This window comes from Temnothorax nylanderi, unplaced genomic scaffold (genome assembly GCF_030848795.1).
Source record: "Temnothorax nylanderi isolate EJ_2023f unplaced genomic scaffold, tnyl_v1.0 TNYL_tig0395_pilon, whole genome shotgun sequence".
NCBI classification, from domain to species: domain Eukaryota; kingdom Metazoa; phylum Arthropoda; class Insecta; order Hymenoptera; family Formicidae; genus Temnothorax; species Temnothorax nylanderi.
In genome coordinates this window covers 92,311-115,530 of record NW_027249457.1, presented here as the reverse complement: position 1 = coordinate 115,530, position 23,220 = coordinate 92,311, and the positions used below count along the sequence as shown (strand labels likewise).

The following is a 23,220-nucleotide window of genomic DNA, read 5'->3' as shown; positions in this document are numbered from 1 at the left end:
AATGACGTTTTCTGTGAACCGTGTCAATTGGGGAAATTGCACAGGCTGCCGTTCAACAAGAAATTGGAGCGCAATAATAAAATAAAACCGGGCGAGAAAATGCACTCGGATGTCTGCGGGCCGATGTCAACGAACTCGGTCGGAGGATCGAGGTACTTCCTAACCTTCAAGGACGAAGCGACCGGCTACAGACACGTGTACTTCATGAAGAAGAAATCCGAGGTGTACGAAAAATTCAAGATCTTCGAGAAGATGATCGAGAACAAGTTCAGTCGAAAAATGAAAACGCTGCGCTCGGACAACGGTCGGGAATTCTGCAACAGAGAAATGGACAATTATCTCGAAAAGTGTGGAATCAAGCGAGAAACGACGGCGCCATTTAATCCGGAGCAAAATGGCAAAGCCGAACGCGACAATCGGACGATAGTTGAAAGTGCGCGAACGATGATAATCGCGAAAAATCTGCCGTTAAGCCTATAGGCAGAAGCAGTGAATTGTGCGGTATATGTCCTCAACCAAACCGTGTGGACGAGTGGTGCAGTAACGCCGTACGAAGCATGGGCTGGAAAAGCTCCAAATCTGAAGCATTTACGAATTTTTGGTTCGGATGCGTACGTGCACATTCCTAAACAATTCACGCGAAAATTCGATGCGCGAGCGAGCAAGAAGATCTTCGTTGGATATACAGAAGAATCGACGAACTACCGGGTGTACGACCCGGAATCGAAAAAGGTCAGCATAGCTCGCAATGTCGTGTTCAACGAGAAAGTCGGAGCGCCGTCGGCGAAAGCAGAAGAGAAGGAAGAAGAAAACAAAGTGATTCTTCCACGATCGAAAGACGAGAACGAGTACGAGAACGGGAACGTGATCGACGCTGAAGGAGACGACGGCGACAACGAAGAACGAGAAGAAGAGGACAACGACGAGGCCCAGGAACGAGAGAACGAGCCAGCACGAGAAGATCCAAGAGCAGCACAAGAAGATCCAAGAGTCCTGCGAGATCGCTCGAGAATTCAAACTCCGAGCAGGTACCGGCACAACGCAAATGTTGCCGAGTACATCGTACCGATGACGTACGAAGAGGCTACGAATAGCACTGAAGCCACGCAGTGGGCGGGTGCTATTCAAAACAAGTTCAAAGCGCACGAGGAAAATAACACGTGGAAACTCGTGAAAAGGACGCCGGAAATGAGACTGATCGACTCGAAATGGGTGTTTCGAGTTAAGAAGGATGCAGACGGGAGACTTCGATTCAAGGCACGATTGTGTGCGAGGGGCTTCCTACAACGAGAGGGGATCGACTTCAAGGAAACGTTTTCTCCAGTGGTGAGATATGACTCACTCAGAATATTGCTGGCAATAATCGCTGAGAAGAATCTCGAGGTAATGCAGTTTGACGTACAAGACATACGGACAGCTGGAAGAGACGATATACATGGAAATTCCGGAAGGACTCAAGGTGAAAGAAAATCCCAGGAATGTCGCATGCAAACTCGAGAGGTCTCTCTATGGCCTAAAACAGGCTCCCAGATGCTGGAACCTGAGATTCACGAAGTTTCTGGACGAGTACAACTTCAAAGAGTGCGAAGCAGATAAGTGTGTGTTTATCGGGAAATTCGGTAAATACATAGTGATATTGGCGTTATTTGTCGACGACGGCCTGGTCGCATCAAACAATGTAAAGATACTCAAGACAATAATTCAGCAACTAAGCGAAACGTTCAAAATAACGGTCGAAAATTCAGATATTTTTGTCGGGCTGCAAATCGAACGCGATAGAGAGCGAAAAACGTTAACGATTCACCAGAGCGCGTACACGCGAAAAATAATTTAAAAGTTCGAAATGGCGAACGCGAAAACGGTGAGTGTGCCAGCGGATCCGCACGCGGCACTGTCCCCAACCGAGGAGGACGACGGAAAACTGATTAACGTGCCGTATCGCGAGGCAGTCGGGTCGTTAGTTTTCTTAGCGGCCGTATCGAGACCGGATATTGCGTTTGCGGTAAATTCAGTTAGCAAATATCTGGGCAAACACAATGCGACACACTGGCGAGCAGTAAAGCGAATATTCGCGTATCTTCAAGGCACGATAGATTACGGTATCAAGTATGTAAGCGGCGGTAGCGAAGCAGCATTAATAGGTTTTTCGGATGCTGACTACGCCGGAGATATCGAAACGCGAACATCCACGACGGGATACGTTTTCTGTCTCGCGAACGGGGCCGTCACGTGGTCGTCGCAGCGGCAACGACTGGTGACGCTAAGTACGACGGAAGCCGAGTACGTGGCTGCATCGACAGCAGCGCGAGAAGTAGTCTGGATAAGAAAATTATTATCGGACATCGGATGTCCCTGTGATAATGAAACGACTCTATATGTTGATAACCAAAGCGCAATTCAACTAGTCAGAAATACAGTATTTCACAAGAGAACAAAGCATATAGATGTTCATTTTCACTTTATCCGCGAAAAGGTAAACGAAAAAGAGATTAAAATCGAATACGTTCCGTCCGAGAATCAGCGCGCGGATATACTCACGAAAGCGCTGCCGCGAGACCGTTTCAGAGATCTATGTTTTAAGCTAAACATGATAACAAACGAGAAACGCTCGAACGGCGGTAGTGTTAAGAATAGTTAAGTTCAGCGCGTTTATGTTGGCGAGTGTACAGACACATATTTCCTTTTGTTAAATTCTATGTGACTGTACAGTAAAACGAGTCGAGCGCGACTCGGGTAACTTCGGCAGCTCTCGTGCCCCGAAGCGACTTCGAGTGGCAACCATGCGAGGCGGCTCTTCCCCTCTCTAGTCTCAAGTCTCATGTCGAGAGGAGAGCACGCGCCGTACAGTTTAAGATATTATTCCAATAAAGAGAACACGTTTATACAGTACACCGAATCGACTCTATTCCTCAGCCCGCTCATACAATCCTGCTTAACAAAAGCTATTAGAGATAGGCCCTTACGGAAAGAAACTACAGCGGATTACAGAAAATTATATTACAGGAACTACATAAAAGTATTACACAAAATTACAGACTGAAGTATTGTAATATACTGTAATATTTTCGTACTATACGCTCGGATTACAGGAAAATATTACAGGATTACAGGACTACAAGATTGCAGTCCTCTTAATACTAGAGACTGATTTCCGATATTCACCCGGCATAAAAAAAAATTATTTTTTTCTTAGTTTTATTACTTTTTTATAACTAAATTTGTTTCTTAAGATGCAGTCTATGATTATAAATATTTTATTGTATTTGAAAAACACACTTACCTTGGTGGGATTCGAACTCGGGACCTCGGGACCTCTGGATCGTGAGCCAACTGCCTTACGTGGTAGACTACTTCTTAATTTGATGTAAGTGTTATATATAGTCTACATATGTCATAACCAGCACAAATATATAATTTTTCAAAAATCATCTTAAGAAACAAATTCAGTTTAAAAAGAATAATAAAATTTTAAATTAGATATATGATATAATATTTCTTAAAGTCGGGTGAATGTCAGAAACCAGTGCCGGCTCATTATGAAATTACTTATAAAATATGAAATTAAAAAATAATAAAATGTGGTTAAAAAGTGATACATTAAATCTAATAAATTTCAAACAATATTTATAGAAATAATTTATATATATACAGCTGCATTGAAGTAAAAGTATACTATATATGGAGGTGGAGGGGTAAAAACCACAGTGGTGTAACTCAAATTTTTAAAAATATTTTCTCGTGTGCATAGATGCAATCTGTACAATATATAAATTGCATCTATGCACACGAGAAAATATTTTTAAAAATTTGACTTACACCACTGTGGTTTTTACCCCTCCATATATGATAAGACTCGCTATTTCAAATTTTATGGATTACTGGTAGCATTACGTTTAATACACATGTGTAGTAGTGTATTACACATTTTGTAGATTACATGTATAGTCTACTACACAAGTCACTTACCACACGTGTAGTATATTACACATATAATGGATTACACGTGTAGTCTACTACACAAGTCACTTACCACACGTGTAGTATATTACATATATAGTGGATTACACGTGTAGTGGATTTCACCCTTCATGATTAGACGTGTATTCCATATTACAGGGATTTCACGCACTAAGTAATTACAGCGTGTAATAACTACAGATTATTGTGTTCCTTTCTGTGATAACTACAGGTGGTCCTGTAGTAACTACACAAGTGTAATATTTACTGGCTGTAGTTTCTTTCCGTAAGGGGGGATGCGTGGAAAAAGCTTAAAAGTAAAGAGCGATATGATTTGCGAAACAACGTAAAAGAAAGTGAGTTGAAATTAGGTGATACTGTTCTACTAAAAACAATAAAGCGGGATAAATTAAGTCCGGAGTATGAAAGCGTTAAGTATGAGGTAGTTGATCGAGCTGGTGATAATGTAAAGATTAAAAATGCGGATGGAAAAATGTTTAAACGAAATGTAGCGCATGTCAAGAAGTTTAATCGTGCAGGGCCTAGCGAATCCGACGATGATGTTGAAATAATATCGGAGCAAAATGTCAAAGTAAAAACCGAATCGGAGTCGCAGGATGATTCTGTCGTTGCAACGAAGTCAGAACCAAGTGCTGATTTTAGTGTAACGCAAAGTAGGCCTGTACGAGATAGAAAGTTACCGAATCGCTTAAAGGATTATGTACTAGAGTAGGTCTCAAGCAAGGTGCAATTGTATTACTTATTACCAAAGATTTTTATACGCTGTGAGTCATGCAAATAATGTACAACGGTAATATAGATTGTAAAGGTGCGATTTCACGATGACGCTCGACGCTGGATTCGAGCGTCAAATCTGGTCACGTGATAGATTCAGAGGGACGCGAAATATAACCTAACCACTGGATTGGCTGAAATGAGCGTCGATCGTCAAAGCTAAACACAGTTTAGCTTTTTGACGCTCGACGCTGGATTCGAGCGTCAAACAGCGCCAAAAAGCTAAACTGTGTTTAGCTTTGACACTCGACGCTCGAATTCAGCCAATCCAGTGGTTAGGTTATATTTCGCGTCCCTCTGAATCTATCACGTGACCAGATTTGACGCTCGAATCCAGCGTCGAGCGTCATCGTGAAATCGCACCTTAAGGTAAACGTTTATTCTGAGAAAAGGGAGGATGTTACATATGTATAAGCCTTAAATGTATGTGAGCCAATGAGCGTGAGATGGCGTTGCTATAGCAACGGAAGGTAGCATTAACACACGAGACAGCGAGCAGTGAACACGCGAATAAAGAACAAGTATTCAATTACGTGAAGCGGTGTTAATGAGTTATCCCGGCCATCCCAAGTATAACAATTAATAAAGTACATTCAAAAATAAAACACTTAAGAAAGGGATAAACGTTTATAGAAAAACGTGAAAATATTTGGAAAAACGTTTTTAGTAAACGGATATGCTATAAATATACATGTAAACGTTTAAACGTTTATCAGGCCCTAGACTTAAAACACGTGTATTGGGAAAAACGTTTCTAATAAACGGATATGCTAATTATACATATAAACGTGTTTCCGTTTAAACGTATAATAGCGAGCCCTAATATGTATGTACATACATGTATGTGTATATGTGTATATGAAACGTATCGCTCTTTATTTCCATCTCATAAATGATTATATCTATAAGTTGCTGGTTTCACATATTATATGTCAATTTGATAAACTGTCAATATATACGATACGTTGGACTGTCGATACTCGAATGTATCAATATCCTCGCAAAAGTGACGAATTGTATTAAACAGTAAATCATTTCGTCATATGAATCAAGAAACAATAATACAGGAAAAAGATATAAAGGATTCCAGGTAGCACATACACGTTTCATAAACGTTTTATAAGCGTTTTTCCGAAACGTTTTATAACCGATTTCTAGAAACGTTTCTCATGAGTAAAAATGTCCATTCGAAAAACGTTCGATGGAACGTTTCTTTTCCGATAAAATAACGTTTAAAAAACTATTATAGAAACGTTTTTTTAATAATAAAGAAATTTTAAAATTTATACTCTTTGCATCTTTTGAACGTGGTTATGACGTCTTTGAGACATCGTGAGAATGTTCTAGAAGCTTTATACATGTACTGTCTATTCTTTTTCGAAGAAATTCCTAAACTGGTGCACATTTGTGCAATAAGTTAGAGTGAAACATAATATACTTGTTTTATTCTAACTTATTGCACTACTGATGTGCACCAGTTCAGGAAGTTCTTCGAAACAAAAACATATAAACGTTCTTTCAGTGAACAGTACTAGAAAATATATATATTATGCTTCATGGTATATATTTTGTAGTACTATTTATCAGAATAGTTATGTTTATGAAACTTCCTAAGCATCCTCTTCATCCATGAAATAAAGTTAATTTACACCGTAAGACATTTATAAGGGAATAATGAATAAAATAATGTACATATTAACGTAGTATATATTTTTTAGCAAGTAACATATATATGTATATGTATAAACTATGCTATGTTATATTATATGTATATATTATATAAACTGTACCTATAGTGTAAATTTCATAGTCATATTAACATAAAACTTATAAACTTTCAATATAGTGTGTAATGTTTGAAAAAATAAAAAATACTTGCAATTAATAAAAGTAATATAACGCTAACGAAAAAATAATTAAATTTTGTGCAGCAACGACTAAATAAAAAATAATAAGTATAAAAAATAATCTTTCTACACAAATGTTGCAAGAGTTTTTTTTTAATAAGGAGACAAAAACTTAATCTGTTGTTACTGGTTTTTTTCAGGTTTTTTTTTCAATTTTCTGGTTTCGGTTAATGTTGTGCGAACAGATGCTAATTTTAACCAATCTTTGGTCAAAATTTTCGATTAAGTTTATAGCAGCGTTAGGTTCCACACTCTCCTAACAGTAGCTGAAAAAGATAAGATTGGCATATAATAAAATGTTATATTTGCTAAATTATTAATGCTAACTGACACTAAAGAAAAAAGACAAAAAGACAAACCGACAACCAAGTTCTTCATTTTTAAACATTTAAAAGCTTTCTTGGGTGCTCTTCCTGCCCAGTTGAAATTTGTTGCATAGTTGTTTGTTATTAATTTTTCTAGAGTCCTTCTAGTTATCTGGGCAATGGTTGTGCTGCCTGATAAACTTAATGTATTCATCTTCAAAAGAATGATAATACCGTATTAATTTTATGAAGAATGCTGAACAAACACTAAGAACACTAAGAATTTGCACGTTTTACCATGTATTCAAAATTTTCTCTAATATCCAAAAATGTTTCGAGATTGTCCAAATTATCATTAGAATTGACGGGAATTTGGGGAACATTCTCTACATGGGATATATTTGTTAATCGAAAGTGTGCCATAAGTTGTTTTATCATAGGAAGAAGTAAATTCATAGAATTTTCTAAACTTGCTAATTTTGTTAAAACCAGGTAAGAAAAATCTAAAAATAATCTTATATATTAAATCTGTGTTGAAAATGTGTTCATTAATAGGTAATTATTTACAAATATTCACATTTTATAGATCATTTTTATATTAACACATATAAATTTATATCCCAGTAAACAAAAGCATTAAAACAGCATTTTAAAATGTTGACTTTATGTATTTCTTGTGAACATTTTCATTCAATATTCAAAAAATATTTTAAAGATATTATTGCAAAAATGTTTCCAAAACATTGAAGTGTCGAAGTTATTTGTAATAATGTTGATACAACGTTAATGCCCGTTTTCATCAACATCATTCAATTTTAACCTTAGTTTAACTCACTCTTTGTCTATTTCTAAAGGAGACTGTTAGAAAGAGACAAAGAGTGAATTGAACTAAGGTTAAAGTTAAACGACGTTGGTAAAAACGGGCATAAAAATTATGTACATATTAGAAAACGTTATATGCTATTAACGTATATGCTATTAAATATCAATAATGTAATAATTTTTTTTACTGGGATGTTACATATCACAAAAAATTTTGTTACGTTATAATATATACCTGAATTAGAGACATTTTTAAAAATAATTATCAACTAATATTGCATCATAGTTATTGCTGTGTTTTAACTACAAGAAAATCATATCAATATTTTACCTGATTTGTCAAATTCTGAAGTAGTTGATGCTGTGCTAGATGACCTCTGCGGAGGATGAACTTCTCTTGATGAACATCTCTGAGAAATTATAGATGAACGTCCAAGTGAATTATTTTGTCTTAAAGAAAACTTATTCATTGCAACATCAGATGACCTCTGCGGAGGATAAACTTCTCTTGATGAACATCTCTGAGAAATTACAGGTGAACATCTAGATGAATTATTTTGTCTTAAAGGAGACTTATTCATTGACACATTAGATGACCTTTGCGGAGGATAAACTTCTCTTGATGAACATCTCTGAGAAATTATAGGTGAACGTCTAGGTGAATTAATTTGTCTTAAAGGAGACTTATTCATTGCAACACTAGATGACCTCTGCGGAGAATGTACTTCTCTTGATGAACATCTCTGAGAAATTGTAGGTGAACGTCTAGGTGAATTAATTTGTCTTAAAGGAGACTTATTCATTGCAGCACTAAGTATACGCCTTGGAGAATTAATTTTTCTGGAGCTATCAAAATCGGATGTAATATAAGCTGAACGCTTTGATGATTTCTTTTCACTTGAGAATGATTTTTCATAATTCATTTCATCATTTGCAATACGTAAACGTTTCGGAGAAGCAACGGTCGATGTGGATGATTTGCACGGAGTCATTATAGGTGTTCTCGGTAAAACATCAGTAGTATTTCTTTTTGTGGGTGTTCTTAACTTCGGAGGTGATGGAATCTTATTACACACTGCGTTTTCAACATTATCAGATTCAGAAGAATCCGAATAGAATCAAAACGGTTTTTTTACTTTTCTTTTGGATCGCTGATGCACTTCTGCATCACTTTCTAAAGTAGACGTAAATTCAGCATTTACTAATTTTTTCCTCGCTTCATTATAAGAATCTGAAATAGTAATTATTTGTAACTAAAAATTTTAAAATTAGGTTAATTCCAAAAGTGCGTACAAGATAACAGCAAAGTTTATATATATGTAAAAATATGAAGATAATAATAGCTTTACTGGATGTCGACTGAACAATATACACTTTATCTCTAACAAGTTAGAAACTTATAAGATGTATATGTGCATGCGTGTGCACACCTCTATGCGTGCGTGTATACGTGCGTATCCGTAGCATCCGGAAAAATACTACACAAAACTACTGTAGGGTAGACCGGGGCACGTTGTCACACGGGGCACGTTGTCACATCGGCTTTATTTAAAAAACTAATAACCAGAGGGCAGCACCCGTCATTCCCAAAACGTGTTAGTGTATGCCCATCTTTGGTGTGTTTACAGTGTTGAGATTGCTCCAGCCGTGTTGACGTAAAATCAACTTGAAAGTTTTTTGCGACCGTAAGTAAAATTTTATTGTCTAACATTCAACGTACTGGACATGAAGCTTATGTTTTTTCAGAATAGACCTTTATATTATCTTAAAGTATGTACTTTTACCTACCGCGTGCAATACCTAACCTTATGAATATCTCAAACGTGTCGGCCATGAGGCTGTTTGGAGTAAAAAAATGCCCTGGGGGCACGTTGTCACGAATTTTAATGTCATAGGTGCAATTGGGATATGGTGCGCTCCTACAAACGGAAAACTGCGAGAGCCGCAGTAGTCGATCTAGAAGTAATTCGTCTTGCTGTTAACGATCAATAAGTTGCGCATTCGAGTGGAATTCTTGTATTTAGATTAAGACGAAAACTTCGTGCTTTTTGTACTTTTTTGAAATAAAATAAATGTTTCTGTGAAGGATTTTACTTTTTTACATTGCAGCGCACTATAATATATTGATATTTACGTTGAATACAGTTTGGATAACATTTTGCATGCAATTACATTTGATGTGACAACGTGCCCCGGTCACGGGGCACGTTGTCACAAGCGACCTGTCGTTATTTATTGTTATGTAACAACTGTAGAGTAACAATCACACAAAATTCGATATTGTCCAATTGAAGCTGAGGGTTCACTCGAAATTTTGGCATATCACAGTACTCGCAAATATTGAATGTAAAAAATACAAAAAATATTGAAAAAAATGTGTGACAACGTGCCCCGGTCTACCCTAGTTGCAAAAAAAGCACACGAAACTATAGTAAATATTACAATATTGCTATCGTTTTTGTGTGCTTTTTTCGCGACTACAATAGTTTTTTCGATAAGATTGAAATGGTATATATTAAAACAAATAAAGCAAAACATTACAAATGTATGCTGAAACGACAAATATTTTCTAGCAAGAAGTAGAATAAGTTAGTAATATATTTTGACAGTAAAATAATACAATTTTCGTAAATAAAAAATCACATATAAATAAGTTCTCGAAAGTTTAATCTTTTCAATAAACTAAAATTATTTTATAAAGCAAAACGAAATTTACCATATGTATGCAAAAGCCTGCAATTACAGTTTGCCTAATTTTTTTCCGGCAAATATCTTTTCTCAATAGTCTTGCGAATTTGCTTCGTGGATGTTGTTTGAGGCCAAAAACAATTATACCATTTCTCATCCTTTTTCTCCAACCAGATATCGGGCACCACTTCAACTTCAGCTTTCTGCTCATTATTCTCTGGAAATTCTATCAATGAATACATTGTAATCTGAAAGAAAACAAATATAAAGTAAACACAAAATGATTAGATTGCATTTCGCATTACAATAACTTTTTTCAAATGTAAAATTAGTTTTTAAAAATTATTGTCAAAAGTATATTTAAAATACATCACAATGTTTCATACGACTAAAAGTTTATTCTGCTGATTTTTCCAGTAGAATTACTGACTTACCTAAATTAGAAAAGTTTACGTTACTCTTCTCCGAAATGTTATGATAAGAGAAAAAATATATAAATAGACTAATACTCATGAAGAAGAGGATACACAATGTAGGTTCCTTCTTCATATCCAGGTAATAATATATTTTTATATGTCACTGATGCAAAAGAAAATTCTTCTATATGAGGCGATATGTAAGATACTTTGAAAATATTTAATAGTTTGGACGAACATGGATAATTATAAAAATCAGAAACGTTTAAGAATCGACGACCAATCAAGCAATAAGAATGATCTTCCAAACGCAGAATGTTTAAAATCTGAATAATGATGTCTCCTTCTATTGAAACGCAATTATCAGGAGAAAAAATTGACAAAACATATGTCTGTGTTTTTAATTTCTTATATTGTAGAGAATCGAGTGAGTTTCTCTTCCAAGCACAGGTCCTTCTGTGTGTTTCTGCCTAGGTTCTAGTTCATTTATTGGTACATCAATTTTGGAAAAATATGACAACTCATGTATTTGCCTACAAATCTGTTCGTGAGGATTTGTGGATGATCTCACAAGTGTTTTTAATTTCCCTAAATAATTTTCAAAGGGAAAGCAGCTGATAGTGTTCAAATTTCCAAGATTTCTTATGTCGGCTACTAAATGGATTAAACTGTGTACATTATATGTCATTACTTCTTTACCATAGGAATCTTTAATATATTTAACAAAATTATATATAACTTCTTCTGCAAAGTCAATGTACTTAATAATATGATTATTATTACTCAAAATTGTGATTCCAACATGAAGCATCAGAAAATGATCATAAAGTTGTTTAGGAAGGATGTTTATTAAAGAAACTGGACCCACATACAGCAAGAACAGTCTAAACTCAGTTGCCTTTCAACGGTTTAAGTCTGACAAAGCTCTAGGTTTTCTAGAAAATTCACGTGGTATATAAGGAGCCATCGAAATCAATTTGTCTGACAAATCGTTAATGCTTATCCCCGGCAATTTATAAGGAGGTTTTCCTTTTAAAACTCATAAAATCAATAATTTCTTTATAATACCTATATATATCAAGTGCATAGGATCTAGTGGAACTTGTTTCACTAATTATAAGTCTAAATTAAGGTTTAACAATGGAGATACACCTTTATGATGTTCCTCATGTAATTGTTCACAGAACGTTCTTTTTGTTCTCAATTGTCCTTTTGTACAAGGAAAGGTCATTTTGTGATTAAAGTACTCTCCCTCGACGCAGCATTTTTCACAGCCATGCTTTGAATTATGACTAACACAAATCATCACAATGCACACAAATGCATAACAAATTATGGATCTGATTCTAACTGTAAATAATTTTTGGCCCATTTTAATACCATCATGTAATATGTCATTGAGTTCTTGTATCAGATCTTGTAGATAAAGGTTGATGGGTTGCGGCTTTCCTTTGCCAGTGAACGAAGCTACAATGAATGGTTTGTATAATGATTCTAAGCTCAATGATCTACAAAGAATTGGCCACACACCTATACTGTTACTTTTAAACAAAGGTAAGCCATCAAAATTAAAATCTAAATCAAAAATTTTTTAACACGGTTTTTTTTGTAATAGAGGATTTAATTGATTGCATATGCCAAAGTAAGTAAATTTTCCATTATGTAAGTGAATTGATTTTGTAGTTCTTGGAGTATGTAATAGAGATCTTCCTGATAGTGGAATATCAGGATGAAATACTTTGAGTACTGATAATAAGTCATCTAATGCTGACAATGTAATGTTATGAGCTAAAGCCCAATATTTCAATTTATCTTGTAAAGTGTTTGGTAATGTTTCACTATCCGAGTTGTATTTCTCAGTAACCTCTGATTTTTCAAATACTTCAGATGTAATATTATGTAATTTCTCAGGTTCCTCTAACACGTCAGGAATTTCATGGACTGATTCTTCGTTTCTACAATCATTACGTTGCTCCTGAGTATTTAATTTCAATAATAGATCTGAATTCAAATCCAAGTTCTGATTCAAATATAAATGATCCAAATTTAAATGGGTGTTAGTGATTGAACGTGATGTACATGGTTATTGTGAGAGAACTTCTGAGATAGAACTATCTGCCTAGTTCCAGTTACATTCTACCAGTAAACTTTGCACATACTTCTCTAAGTTTCTCTTTGTTTGCCTTTTTTACTGAGGAATTTTGCTTCTGTTTCTTGGCTCATATTTAAAAAAATGTATATAATCTATTATATTCTGATGTACCTTAATAATTAAGGCGTAGAGTAACAGAGTAGAATTCCATCGGTATTTCTAGACTATTTCATCATCATTATATGCCAAAAGATGATAGAATGATCTTTTCAACACGAAGGTGTCCAAAACAAACGTAACCTAATAAAGGGGGTTTTTTCAAATTCCTCGGGTGAGGAGGTTAGGTGCCTTGTACGCTACGGTAATTGGCACAATATCATTAATCCTTGGCATACGTCAGTACACTAGATGACTTTGTCTATCTTCCTAAAAAATGTCTTAAAAATTATATGCAGTATATCGAGTCTCTTTAATCTAATCAACCGAAAAATGTCTATTTCCTCGTAGAAATCCTCCGCTCTGAGTTCCAAGTCCAATGCCACTCTCAGATCATCATATTTATGGCACTGTAGTAACACGTGTCCCAAGTCCTCCCTTTCGTAGCCACACTCACATCTCTCACTTTCCGTATATCCCTTCCTCCTCAGAGAAACACCGAGATTATAATGATTCGCCCTAATCCTATTTATCAAAGTCACGAAATATCTTTCGAGGTTAATGCCCCAGAACCAGGGTTTAACAGCGCCACGGTCGTAGAAGTTATAAAAATAAAAAATGCCCTTATGCGCAGAATCCTGTATTATCGATTGCTGGGTCGCATCCCAGGTCTCCTTTCGGATGCATTTCATGAAATCACCCACCGGGACTTCGATGGAAGGGTCCGCCTCCTCTTCAGCAGCCTCCTTGACCAGGAGGTCCGCCATCTCGTTGCCCTCGATCCCGACATGGGCAGGAATCCAAACCAGCACCACCCTCTTTCCATGTAACTTTTCAAGTTCATAAATTAACATTCTGGCCTCCGTGATGTACCTATTTTTATGTACGTTCAGGTGATTGTTATAAATAGACTCCAGGACCGACTTACAGTCCGACAGAATAATAATATCGTGGTCTCTAGCGTGTCTCTGAATCAGTATTAGTTGGAGTGCAGATTTCACAGCAAACGCCTCCGCAGTGTATGACGTGCACAAGTATGGTAAACTCATTTTATAAACAAGATCTTCGTCGCAAATGACCATGCTGGCGCCCGTGGAACGTTTAGCCTCGTCATACGAACCATCTGTAAATATAATCTCTGGGGTGGGTCCCAGATCGTGCGACTCGACGATATCCTGAATGAGACGACCATCCGGACATGTGCGGTGCCTTCTGGTTACGCCGATATCAAAGTCCACAGTCGGAATGAAAGTGTGGGCGCCAAATGATCCGTGGAATATCTCAAACTTTCTTGCGGTTCCGATTCCAGCTTTAAAAGCATATGTCCTTTTCCAGATTACAGAGAGCAGGGAGAATTTGTACATAGGCTGGATAAACCGTGCATAGCTTTCACAGTCAGCTAAATGCTGAAACTTATTGCACAACCCGTTATGATTATATGCCATGATTTTATTAACGAAATTACAGCCCAACATAAAAGCACGGTCTCTAAGCATTCTCACCTTGGCCTCAGCTATTATTACGTTGTTTGGAGTGCTGTTTCTATAGCCGAGTGCTGTGCGAATACCGAGGTATTGAGCCCTCTCCAACTTCAGCTGGGTTGCAGCGTCTCTGGGGAAATATATAAAAATGCCATAATCAGTTATTGACCTGACGAGACTCTTGTACAGCATAAGAGCCGTGTTGACTTCCATGCCCTTGGAGACACAACATAAGTATCTAATCACAGAGTTCGCCTTAGATACCCTGGATCTAACTTCCTGGACTTGACGAGTAAATTTGAGCTTGTTATCGAGCCAAATGCCCAAGAACTTCGCTCCGTCACTGTTATGGACATCGCAGTCACCAACCCGGATGGATAGCTCCCTGTCCACATATCCACTCCTGGAGAATTCCACGAGAACCGTCTTTTTTGGCTCAAGATCGAGTCCGATTTGTCTAAGTCTTTCGGCTATTATATCTACCGCTTGCTGGAGAAGTCGTCTATTTCGTCTACGGTTCGGGCCAAAAACATACAATCCAACGTCGTCCGCGAACTCAACGGCCTCAACGCCTTCGGGGAGGTCAGCACACAGTCCCTGAGTATAGAGAGAATATAATGCCGGGCTAAAAGAACAGCGCCCTGCGGGAGCCCCTTGAAGACTAAACGATCCACAAATTCCTGAGAATTAATAGAAATCCTCAAGTAAGAGATTGGACACCGTCGACCGTCCGCCATATTGTTCAGGACACCTATGGCGCGCTTTCCAAAAATGTTTAAATCAATTTAGTATCTATATAGTTTATTAACGTACAGAAAATAAATTTAACTAAAAATTCATATATGTTTATATTAATAGTTTAAAGAAAATCTGATTTTTGGAAAAATTTAAAAATAAACACGTCATAATGGTGTGTTTAAACAGTAGCGCGGAATATATAACCACTATTAAAATTCTTTATCCTCCTATTTATATTTTTAAATTACAGGAATTTTATACATAATAATAATACAATGTTTGTATCCGACGTAGAAACAAAATAAGCAATTTAACAAATTTGTATGCATAATTCTAATAAATAAATAAATATCTGAAATCAATAAAAAACTTTATTATTTAATACATGTGTGCATAGCTATACTTTTACTTGCAAAAGTATTATTATTTACATATTTACCAGGTGATATTACAGACATTTGTTTTAACCTTACTCCAATAAAATACTGTATAATTTTTTGTTTCAAAGAATGACAATTTGGTATATCATATGTTAGATTATTACAGATATCAGTATAAAATTTTCTTAAATCAATACATTTGTCATGAACTATATTAAAATAAAATCTGAATATTTTTTCAATATTTAAAATAAAATAAAATGTTTTCTAATCAATAAAAAATAAGGTATCATTTTTAAAACAACGTATACGCGTTAATGCAGCATATGGATATGTAGTTGCAATTGTACTACCTGTTGCACTAATGCAATTATCACAAATATTATATCTCTTTTTTATTTTATAAATTACGTACCCTCCTAAGTAATATAAACAGTTTAGACTTATATTATTAAAAATAATATTCTGGTTATCACAAATCTTAAAAAAAAGGTAAAGAAAGGCGCCAAGTACACGTATAGTAGTGTATATGTTGTTACCTCGAAAAAAAAGAAAGTGGTAGTATTATACCTCGAAAAAACCTAAGTAACAAGTGGTAGACGTACTCTTTGTATCTCGAAAAATCTCGAAAAAATCTAAGCAGTAGTATCTTTATTTCCAAAAAATTATAACCCAAGTGATACACATCACAAAACTATGTTACCTTATCAAAGAAGAGTCGCGCTTCAAGTGATCTATTACAATTACAAAAAAGAAATGATATCTCTTTAAATTACAGCGCCAATTACAGAGAGAACATATATATTGCCTCAAAAAATAATTGTTGCACTACTTTGAAAAATCTTTACATGGTGTCAATTAGAAAAAGAATGTATGATAACAATTTTATAAGATTAAAAAATTTTATTTAAATTTAACAAGGGAATACAAGATATTTAAATACAAAGTTTACATGTGTATTTTTTAGTGGTCACAAAGAATTACAGAGGAACAGTACAAAATAAAAATATTTTATTAAAATATTTAATCCAACGAGGGAATACAAGGTATTTAAATACAAAGTTTATATATGTATTTTTCAATAGAATAAAAGATTTAATCACAAAGAATTACAGAGATAGTACAAAATAAAAATATTTTATTAAAATACATAAATTTTTCTTGTAAAAAAACTTGGCGCTGCTAGACCTCGAAATTTTAAATAAATAAGGATAAGAATAAATAAAAATAATTCATAGAAGAATGCGACGGGAGTAACAAAATGATTATCAGCGTGGTGTGTATGTGCGAGCGAGTGATATGGGTGTGCGTGACGACGGCGAATAATGCGGCTTATAATTAAGTATAGGATAAGTTTATTTATTTATTTAAAATTTCGAGGTCTAGCAGCGCCAAGTTTTTTTACAAGAAAAATTTATGTATTTTAATAAAATATTTTTATTTTGTACTATCTCTGTAATTCTTTGTGATTAAATCTTTTATTAACATATACACTACTATACGTGTACTTGGCGCCTTTCTTTACCTTTTTTTTAAGAAAGGTAATTTTGTACGGATATCACGCCTTTTTGTAGTATTACGCATTTTATAAACAGTATGTACAGGGTAAAGCTATTTGGAGGTATTATACTACCACTTTGTTTTTTTTCGAGGTAACAACATAATACATATACACTACTATGCGTGTACTTGGCGCCTTTTTTTACCTTTTTTTTTAAAAAGGTAATTTTGTACGGATATCACGCCTTTTTGTAGTGTTACGCATCTTAATCTTATAAACAATATATCTTATAATCTTATAAACAGTATGTACAAGGTGTGAAGCTAAAGGTGTTACGGACTATTATTTCTAAAGAAAACAATAATTTAATATTTTGCTTAGTTTTTTAAAAATAATAATCTGTAACCTTTTTAGTTGTACACCTTGTTAATGCTATACATATGTATACCACAGAAAAAAATTACTACTTAAAAATAAAAATGTAATGTGTCTGAAGTTGTTAATAATAGTTAAAACGTTTGGCACACACACACACACACACACACACACACACACACACACACACACACACACACACACACACACACACACACACACACACACACACACACCACACACACACCACACACACCACACACACACACACACACACACACACACACACACACACACGCGCGCGCGCGCGCGCGCGCGCGCGCCTTAGGGTAGCAGAAGAGAGAACAAGAGAAAAGTATCTTCGCGAACAATGGAGCTAGTCTCATGACGATGAGTCAAGTATGTACAAGAGCGAGATCGCAATGACCGATATGCAAGTGGATTAACCTAGTCGCGAAACGTTCACCCGTTATACTGTTGAAGAACCGACCGCATAACATTCCGTCTTTTTCTAATCCCGCTGTGAATCGATTTTCCAGCTAACGTATATCTTATGTCTTCGCAAAGCGTAACTTTTAAATCCTTTAGGGAGATCAATCACTTCAAGACGACACATTTTTTTAGAGTGATTGAAGAGAAAGACAGAGAGCTTGTAAATGTCGCGAATAACGTCTTGGACGAGTATAGTAGCGTATACGTCAAGTCGGGAGGCGAATAGAAGTTAAGCAATGGAGAAAAAAAAGACAGACCAAGATATGCGAGTTAATTCAGTTATGATATATTTTTATATATTTTACAGAAGACGTATAAAAAATGTAAGAGGACTTGCGGTAAAAATTCATGCAAGTCTTAATAACTTCAAGGATTAAACTGACGAATATACAAAAGCTACTAAATGTACTCAAAGCTACTTAATGATTAATACAATGCTAAATGAAGTGTTGTACAAAATTTGAATAGAGTCAAAGATTGCGGTCAGCTACATATTAGTTGCTTTCCATTTACATCAAAACTCAGATAATTCTCACTTGTGATGTCATTCTGTCTTTATTATTCATTAATTCCCAAAAAGGATAGAACGACGTCACAAGTGAGAATTATCTGAGTTTTGATGTAAATGGAAAGCACCTATTATATACACGAAAATTATTATATACACGAAAATGAATTACGAATGATTATTACGTAACGATGTTCTTTGCGCTATATTTTCGCTTTTTCCTCGTGCCTAATTGCAATATTACATACATTAAAATAACATGCCAACATTGTGATATTGCTTCATAAGTTTTATCACTTAGTATCTTTACCTTAGTTACAATAAAATCGTAAAACGTATAATGGTGCGGTAATATAAGAAAGATCCTCCTTGACATACATTAACTGATCTACCATTACTGTTTTAAGCTCGCTGAATTCACGCTTCGGAACTTCTAAACATCTCTGAAGAAGCTGATAGATAGAATTACCTGTATGTGAAAATTTAATTTATGCAGTAGAACATTATATATCACGCCAATGTTACTCCAAAAGTGACACTGGAGTATTTTAATAACTTAAAAATTCTCTAAATCACTGAGACATTCACCTTTCTTCATTATAACACTCCGACGATAGCCAGATCCATCCCAATAACTGAATGTGATCTCAATTTCTTCTTCCTTCAACGCGTTCTGCTTTCTAGCCCATTCTTGCCTCAATTCTTCCTTAAGTTTATTTTCCTCCTCCTTCCTTTCCCTATCTGGCAAGAAACTTGTATCTACATCTGGATTTTTCTTAATCTTCTTAATCGCGAGGCCATCAGATTGCTCATTTTCTGACTGCGGGGATTTTTCGGCATTGTCTTCATCCAGATTAAATGACAAAGCTTGAATCTGTCTCTTCTGTTTGTTCTTTTCTTTTCCTGCTCTTTTTCACGTTCCTTGTATCAAAGCATGATATGTATGACTAGATGACATTCAGAGCACTGGGCGAAAATCACATAACATTCAGAGCACTGGGCAGAAATCACATGTGTATATATATATATATAATCACGGCAAACCGCATATATAACATCGTGTTATTTTTATTACATTTAGGAAAATTATTTCATATTAACTCAATAGGCGTTAAACTTGCATACATAGGGAGCTTTCCAGCAAGTGACACAAGCCGACACAAACGTCGTTCTATCTTTCCTTTTTGGCAATGAGTAACAAAGACAAAACGATACCTGTGTCGACTTGTGTCGCTTGCTGGAAAGTTCCCATAAGTGAATCTCGCGTTTTATGTAAAATTTTGTAAGAAATCGCCGAAATCGGTAATCTAACCTATACTACGTTTACGCGAACGTTACTTAATTCTGTAGTAACTTACGAACGATACGATAATTCCTCCGCATAAACGGGAGATTTTATAGTAACTACGATGATATCGTTCGTATAAGTTACTACAGAAGTAATACTCACGTAAACGTAAACTATTATTCTTTGACTTATCAAGAGTTGTAAACTATTATAATTCCTGTCACATGCACTTAGTGGCGTAAAAGAGTCACGGTGCGGTTTCGCTTCGCGTCGTATAATAATAGGATAATTACATGTAAATAAAACAATTACCTTGAATCAGAAAAAATATTAATTGTCGCGTCGCGTAAAGAGTCACGGTCGGTCTCGCTCCGCGCGTACTTGACGTGGGACACTATACCGTGTTATAGGTTATAACTGACTGTGACAGGTGACAGCGCGCTAAACGCACTGTCTGCACTGGGCTGCACTGCGCGCAGTTTACACACACGTATACATCGAGAAACTGGCGATACTAGTGGCACCGCCAGTGTCGAAAAAGTGAAAAGGACGCGATTCCAGCCAATGAAATGATGCCATGGCATGAGAGACGGTCGACGTATCTGAACGACGTATCTTAAATAAAAATTTTCACATTTGGACTTTGCGTCGCAATATCTCCGCTCGTAGGGCACGTAGCGGAAATATTATAAGAGAAACCCCCCCCCTAATTCGACCCCAAGCTATCGATTAAGCCTACTTAGAACTTGATCCGTTCACGCGTTATCGAGATCTCAACATCTCGAGTACTCGCAACTCGTCGCGTCGCGTAAAAGAGTCACGGTCGGTCTCGCTCCGCGTGTACTTGGCGCGAGACACTACCGTGTCTCTTGATATCACTTATATTTGTTTGTACTATATTATTATTTAACAAATTCTCTTTGGTTTTGTCTTTTTTTAATTGTCGTCTTTTTGCAACAACAGTATCCAAAAATTCTGAAAAGAATTCTCTATCATCAAGGTCATAACTACTATTTTCGGGATTTTTCATATATTGTAAAATTGTTATTAATTTTAAATCATTTTTAAATTGTATAGCATTTGTAATTACGTGCTTCATTCGGATAATTGAAAATAAATTTTCGAGGCAATCCTGCATAAATCTTCCTAATAAAACAAATTTGAAAGCTTCTTTTTTTAATAAATAGGTACTTAATTCTATAGCAGATTTTGTGGAAATAATTATTCCTTTTTGAAAAGGTTTCCATGCCTCTGATTTGCCAACTTTTAATTTGAAATTACAAAGATTACGTCATGTAAAAAGTTTATTGTTTCTTCAAATTTAGTCATATTTAATTTACCTAAAGCTAATCTCGGAGTTCTTGATGACATTATCTTAAACCATTTTGATATGAAACCAATGAACCATGCAGTTGTAATAAAACTGATATTTCCGTTATTATTCCCAATAAATGTTAACGCTGAAGCAACAGAATGATTCAATACTTGCCTCGCATTATAAACTTTCATTTTTTGAAAATGATTTTTTGTATCTAGCAATTGTAATTTTAATTTTGACGCTAAACTTAGACCATAATCTGTTTGATCTTCAGAAGTACATAATTCATTTAAATCTTTTGCTCTGGCTACATTAGTTGGCAAATCAAACATGGTAACAATTTCATCAGGGATAATTATTGTTTCATTTTTTTAAAAACCTTGATTTATATTTTTTAAGGCATGAGCACAATCATGAAAAAAGAAGAGCTTACGACTTTCGTCATTAGGGTGTTGACAGGAATTGATTATTGTACTATGCCTCGATACATTAATTCCAAATGATTTCCACATTGTCATATTTGCTGATCCCATATCAGATGTTACACTGTGAATCCGTAATCCTATATTTTCAGCTTTTTTGATAATATCGCAAATAATTGAATTAAACTTATTACCGTCAGCAGAATCACCTGTAAAATAATAAGCCACGACCTGCTTCCACCTGCTAGCAATACCAGCTAACATAAATACTAATGCTTTCAAAGCAAATTTTTTTTATTGCTATTATTACATAATTCTGCAGAACCAACATATGAATTTGTTGAAATATCAAATGATCTGCTAGGAGTTATAGCTATTTCATCTAGAACCAACATACAATGTTTATCAATATTACTTTTAAAAGCAGACACTTTAATTTGGAGAAATTCGAATATTTCTTCTAATATCCCGTTTGTAAATTTGACATTTTCCAGTCGTCGACGTAGCGTTCTTAGTGAAGGTAATGGCAGATCGCGGCTTATTTCTTCATATCCCGAACGACCACACATAAATTTATATCTTAATGCTTTTTTTATGGATTCATTATCCCAAATTGGAACTTTTTTGAATTCGCCAGTTAATAATTTAACAGAACAAGAAGTTTGACCAGTCTAAATTTTACCACCGCTCTGCTATGTCATGTTACAAACATTTCACGAAATATACCGTTCAACGAATTTGTTATTACTTAGATTCCGACGCACAAATATGTAAGTTTCGGTTTTGTATAATATTGATATAATTTTCACTTAATTGCGAATTAATTTTTTGTCGTTTAGCTTTTAGATTCGGTGTAGTTAGGGCATTATGCTTGACTAATCGACATTTGTGAGTTTTGTATACACGCTTGAAAAGGACCGGATCCTCGGTCGAAACGTAGCGTTTTTCGATTAATAAATTTGGCCAGTTGGGTCGATTACAACATCTTTAGTAATTTTTAATAATTTAATTTGATTCTTAGTTAAAACTTTATGAACAGCACTCTCTATTTAAAGTTCTACTACTTTTATTTACTTCTTCTTGCAGTCTTTTAATTTTGTAATTAGCATTTTTTAATTTTCTTTGAGTTCTTTTTTGTATATTAAATAGTTTAGTATAATGTTTTTGTACTTCTTTTACTTTCATTTTATGTTTAAAACAATTATCACAGGTATTTAAATTATCACATAAGTTTGAAACTTCTATGTCATTGGCTTTTAAATCAATATCTTCATAACATGAATCCATATCATTTGTAAATTCATCATTTGCATCCATATCATTTGTAGATTCATCATTTGCATCCATATCATTTGTAGATTCATCATTTGTATCCATATTACTTGTAAATTTGTCATTTGTATCCATATAACTTATAGATTTATCATTTGAACCCATATTATATACTTATAGATTTGTTATTTGTGTCCATATCATCTTCAATATTTATCCTTACATTATTTGTTGCTTTATTAATAACCAATTTTTCTGAAGTAGATTCATCTCTAATATATTGAACATCACTTTCTGTATCATATAA

At 35.0% G+C, this 23,220-nt stretch overlaps 1 protein-coding gene and 3 long non-coding RNA genes across 11 annotated transcripts; 2 read left to right on the top strand and 2 right to left on the bottom strand.

The window, feature by feature from the left end:
* Window positions 1-6,441: 6,441 nt before the first annotated feature.
* On the bottom strand, window positions 6,442-15,434 carry LOC139782206 (uncharacterized). Of its 8 annotated transcripts, none has more exons than XM_071721175.1 (8): window positions 15,103-15,434; window positions 13,154-15,022; window positions 10,503-10,722; window positions 8,384-9,017; window positions 8,118-8,307; window positions 7,262-7,467; window positions 7,019-7,178; window positions 6,442-6,925 (listed from the first exon to the last, which is right to left on the bottom strand). In XM_071721175.1, the coding sequence occupies exons 1-2, from the start codon at window positions 15,354-15,356 to the stop codon at window positions 13,387-13,389; spliced, it is 1,890 nt and encodes a 629-aa protein (XP_071577276.1). In that variant the 5' UTR covers window positions 15,357-15,434; the 3' UTR covers window positions 6,442-6,925; window positions 7,019-7,178; window positions 7,262-7,467; window positions 8,118-8,307; window positions 8,384-9,017; window positions 10,503-10,722; window positions 13,154-13,386. The 8 variants fall into 8 exon arrangements, with proteins under 8 accessions (XP_071577276.1, XP_071577278.1, XP_071577279.1 ...); XM_071721177.1 differs by having other exon boundaries at window positions 8,118-9,017; window positions 13,154-14,550; window positions 14,641-15,022; XM_071721178.1 differs by having other exon boundaries at window positions 8,118-9,017; window positions 13,154-14,544; window positions 14,641-15,022.
* Window positions 15,251-15,715, top strand: LOC139782210 (uncharacterized). The gene is made up of 2 exons (XR_011720818.1): window positions 15,251-15,323; window positions 15,608-15,715. It is a non-coding gene; the product is annotated as an uncharacterized lncRNA (long non-coding RNA).
* Window positions 15,716-18,369: 2,654 nt separating this feature from the next.
* LOC139782208 (uncharacterized) lies at window positions 18,370-21,378 on the bottom strand. Its single transcript, XR_011720816.1, has 2 exons — window positions 20,214-21,378; window positions 18,370-19,579 (listed from the first exon to the last, which is right to left on the bottom strand). It is a non-coding gene; the product is annotated as an uncharacterized lncRNA (long non-coding RNA).
* Window positions 21,379-22,329: 951 nt separating this feature from the next.
* On the top strand, window positions 22,330-22,627 carry LOC139782209 (uncharacterized). Its single transcript, XR_011720817.1, has 2 exons — window positions 22,330-22,411; window positions 22,481-22,627. It is a non-coding gene; the product is annotated as an uncharacterized lncRNA (long non-coding RNA).
* The last annotated feature ends 593 nt before the right edge of the window (window positions 22,628-23,220 follow it).

Excerpts from the sequence above, each read along its gene's own strand:
- LOC139782206 (XM_071721173.1), bottom strand. The coding sequence starts at position 15,356 with ATGGCGGACGGTCGACGGTGTCCAATCTCTTACTTGAGGATTTCTATT. Across the intron at positions 15,023-15,102 it reads GACGACTTCTCCAGCAAGCG|GAGTGGATATGTGGACAGGG; the intron begins GTAGATATAATA and ends GGAATTCTCCAG.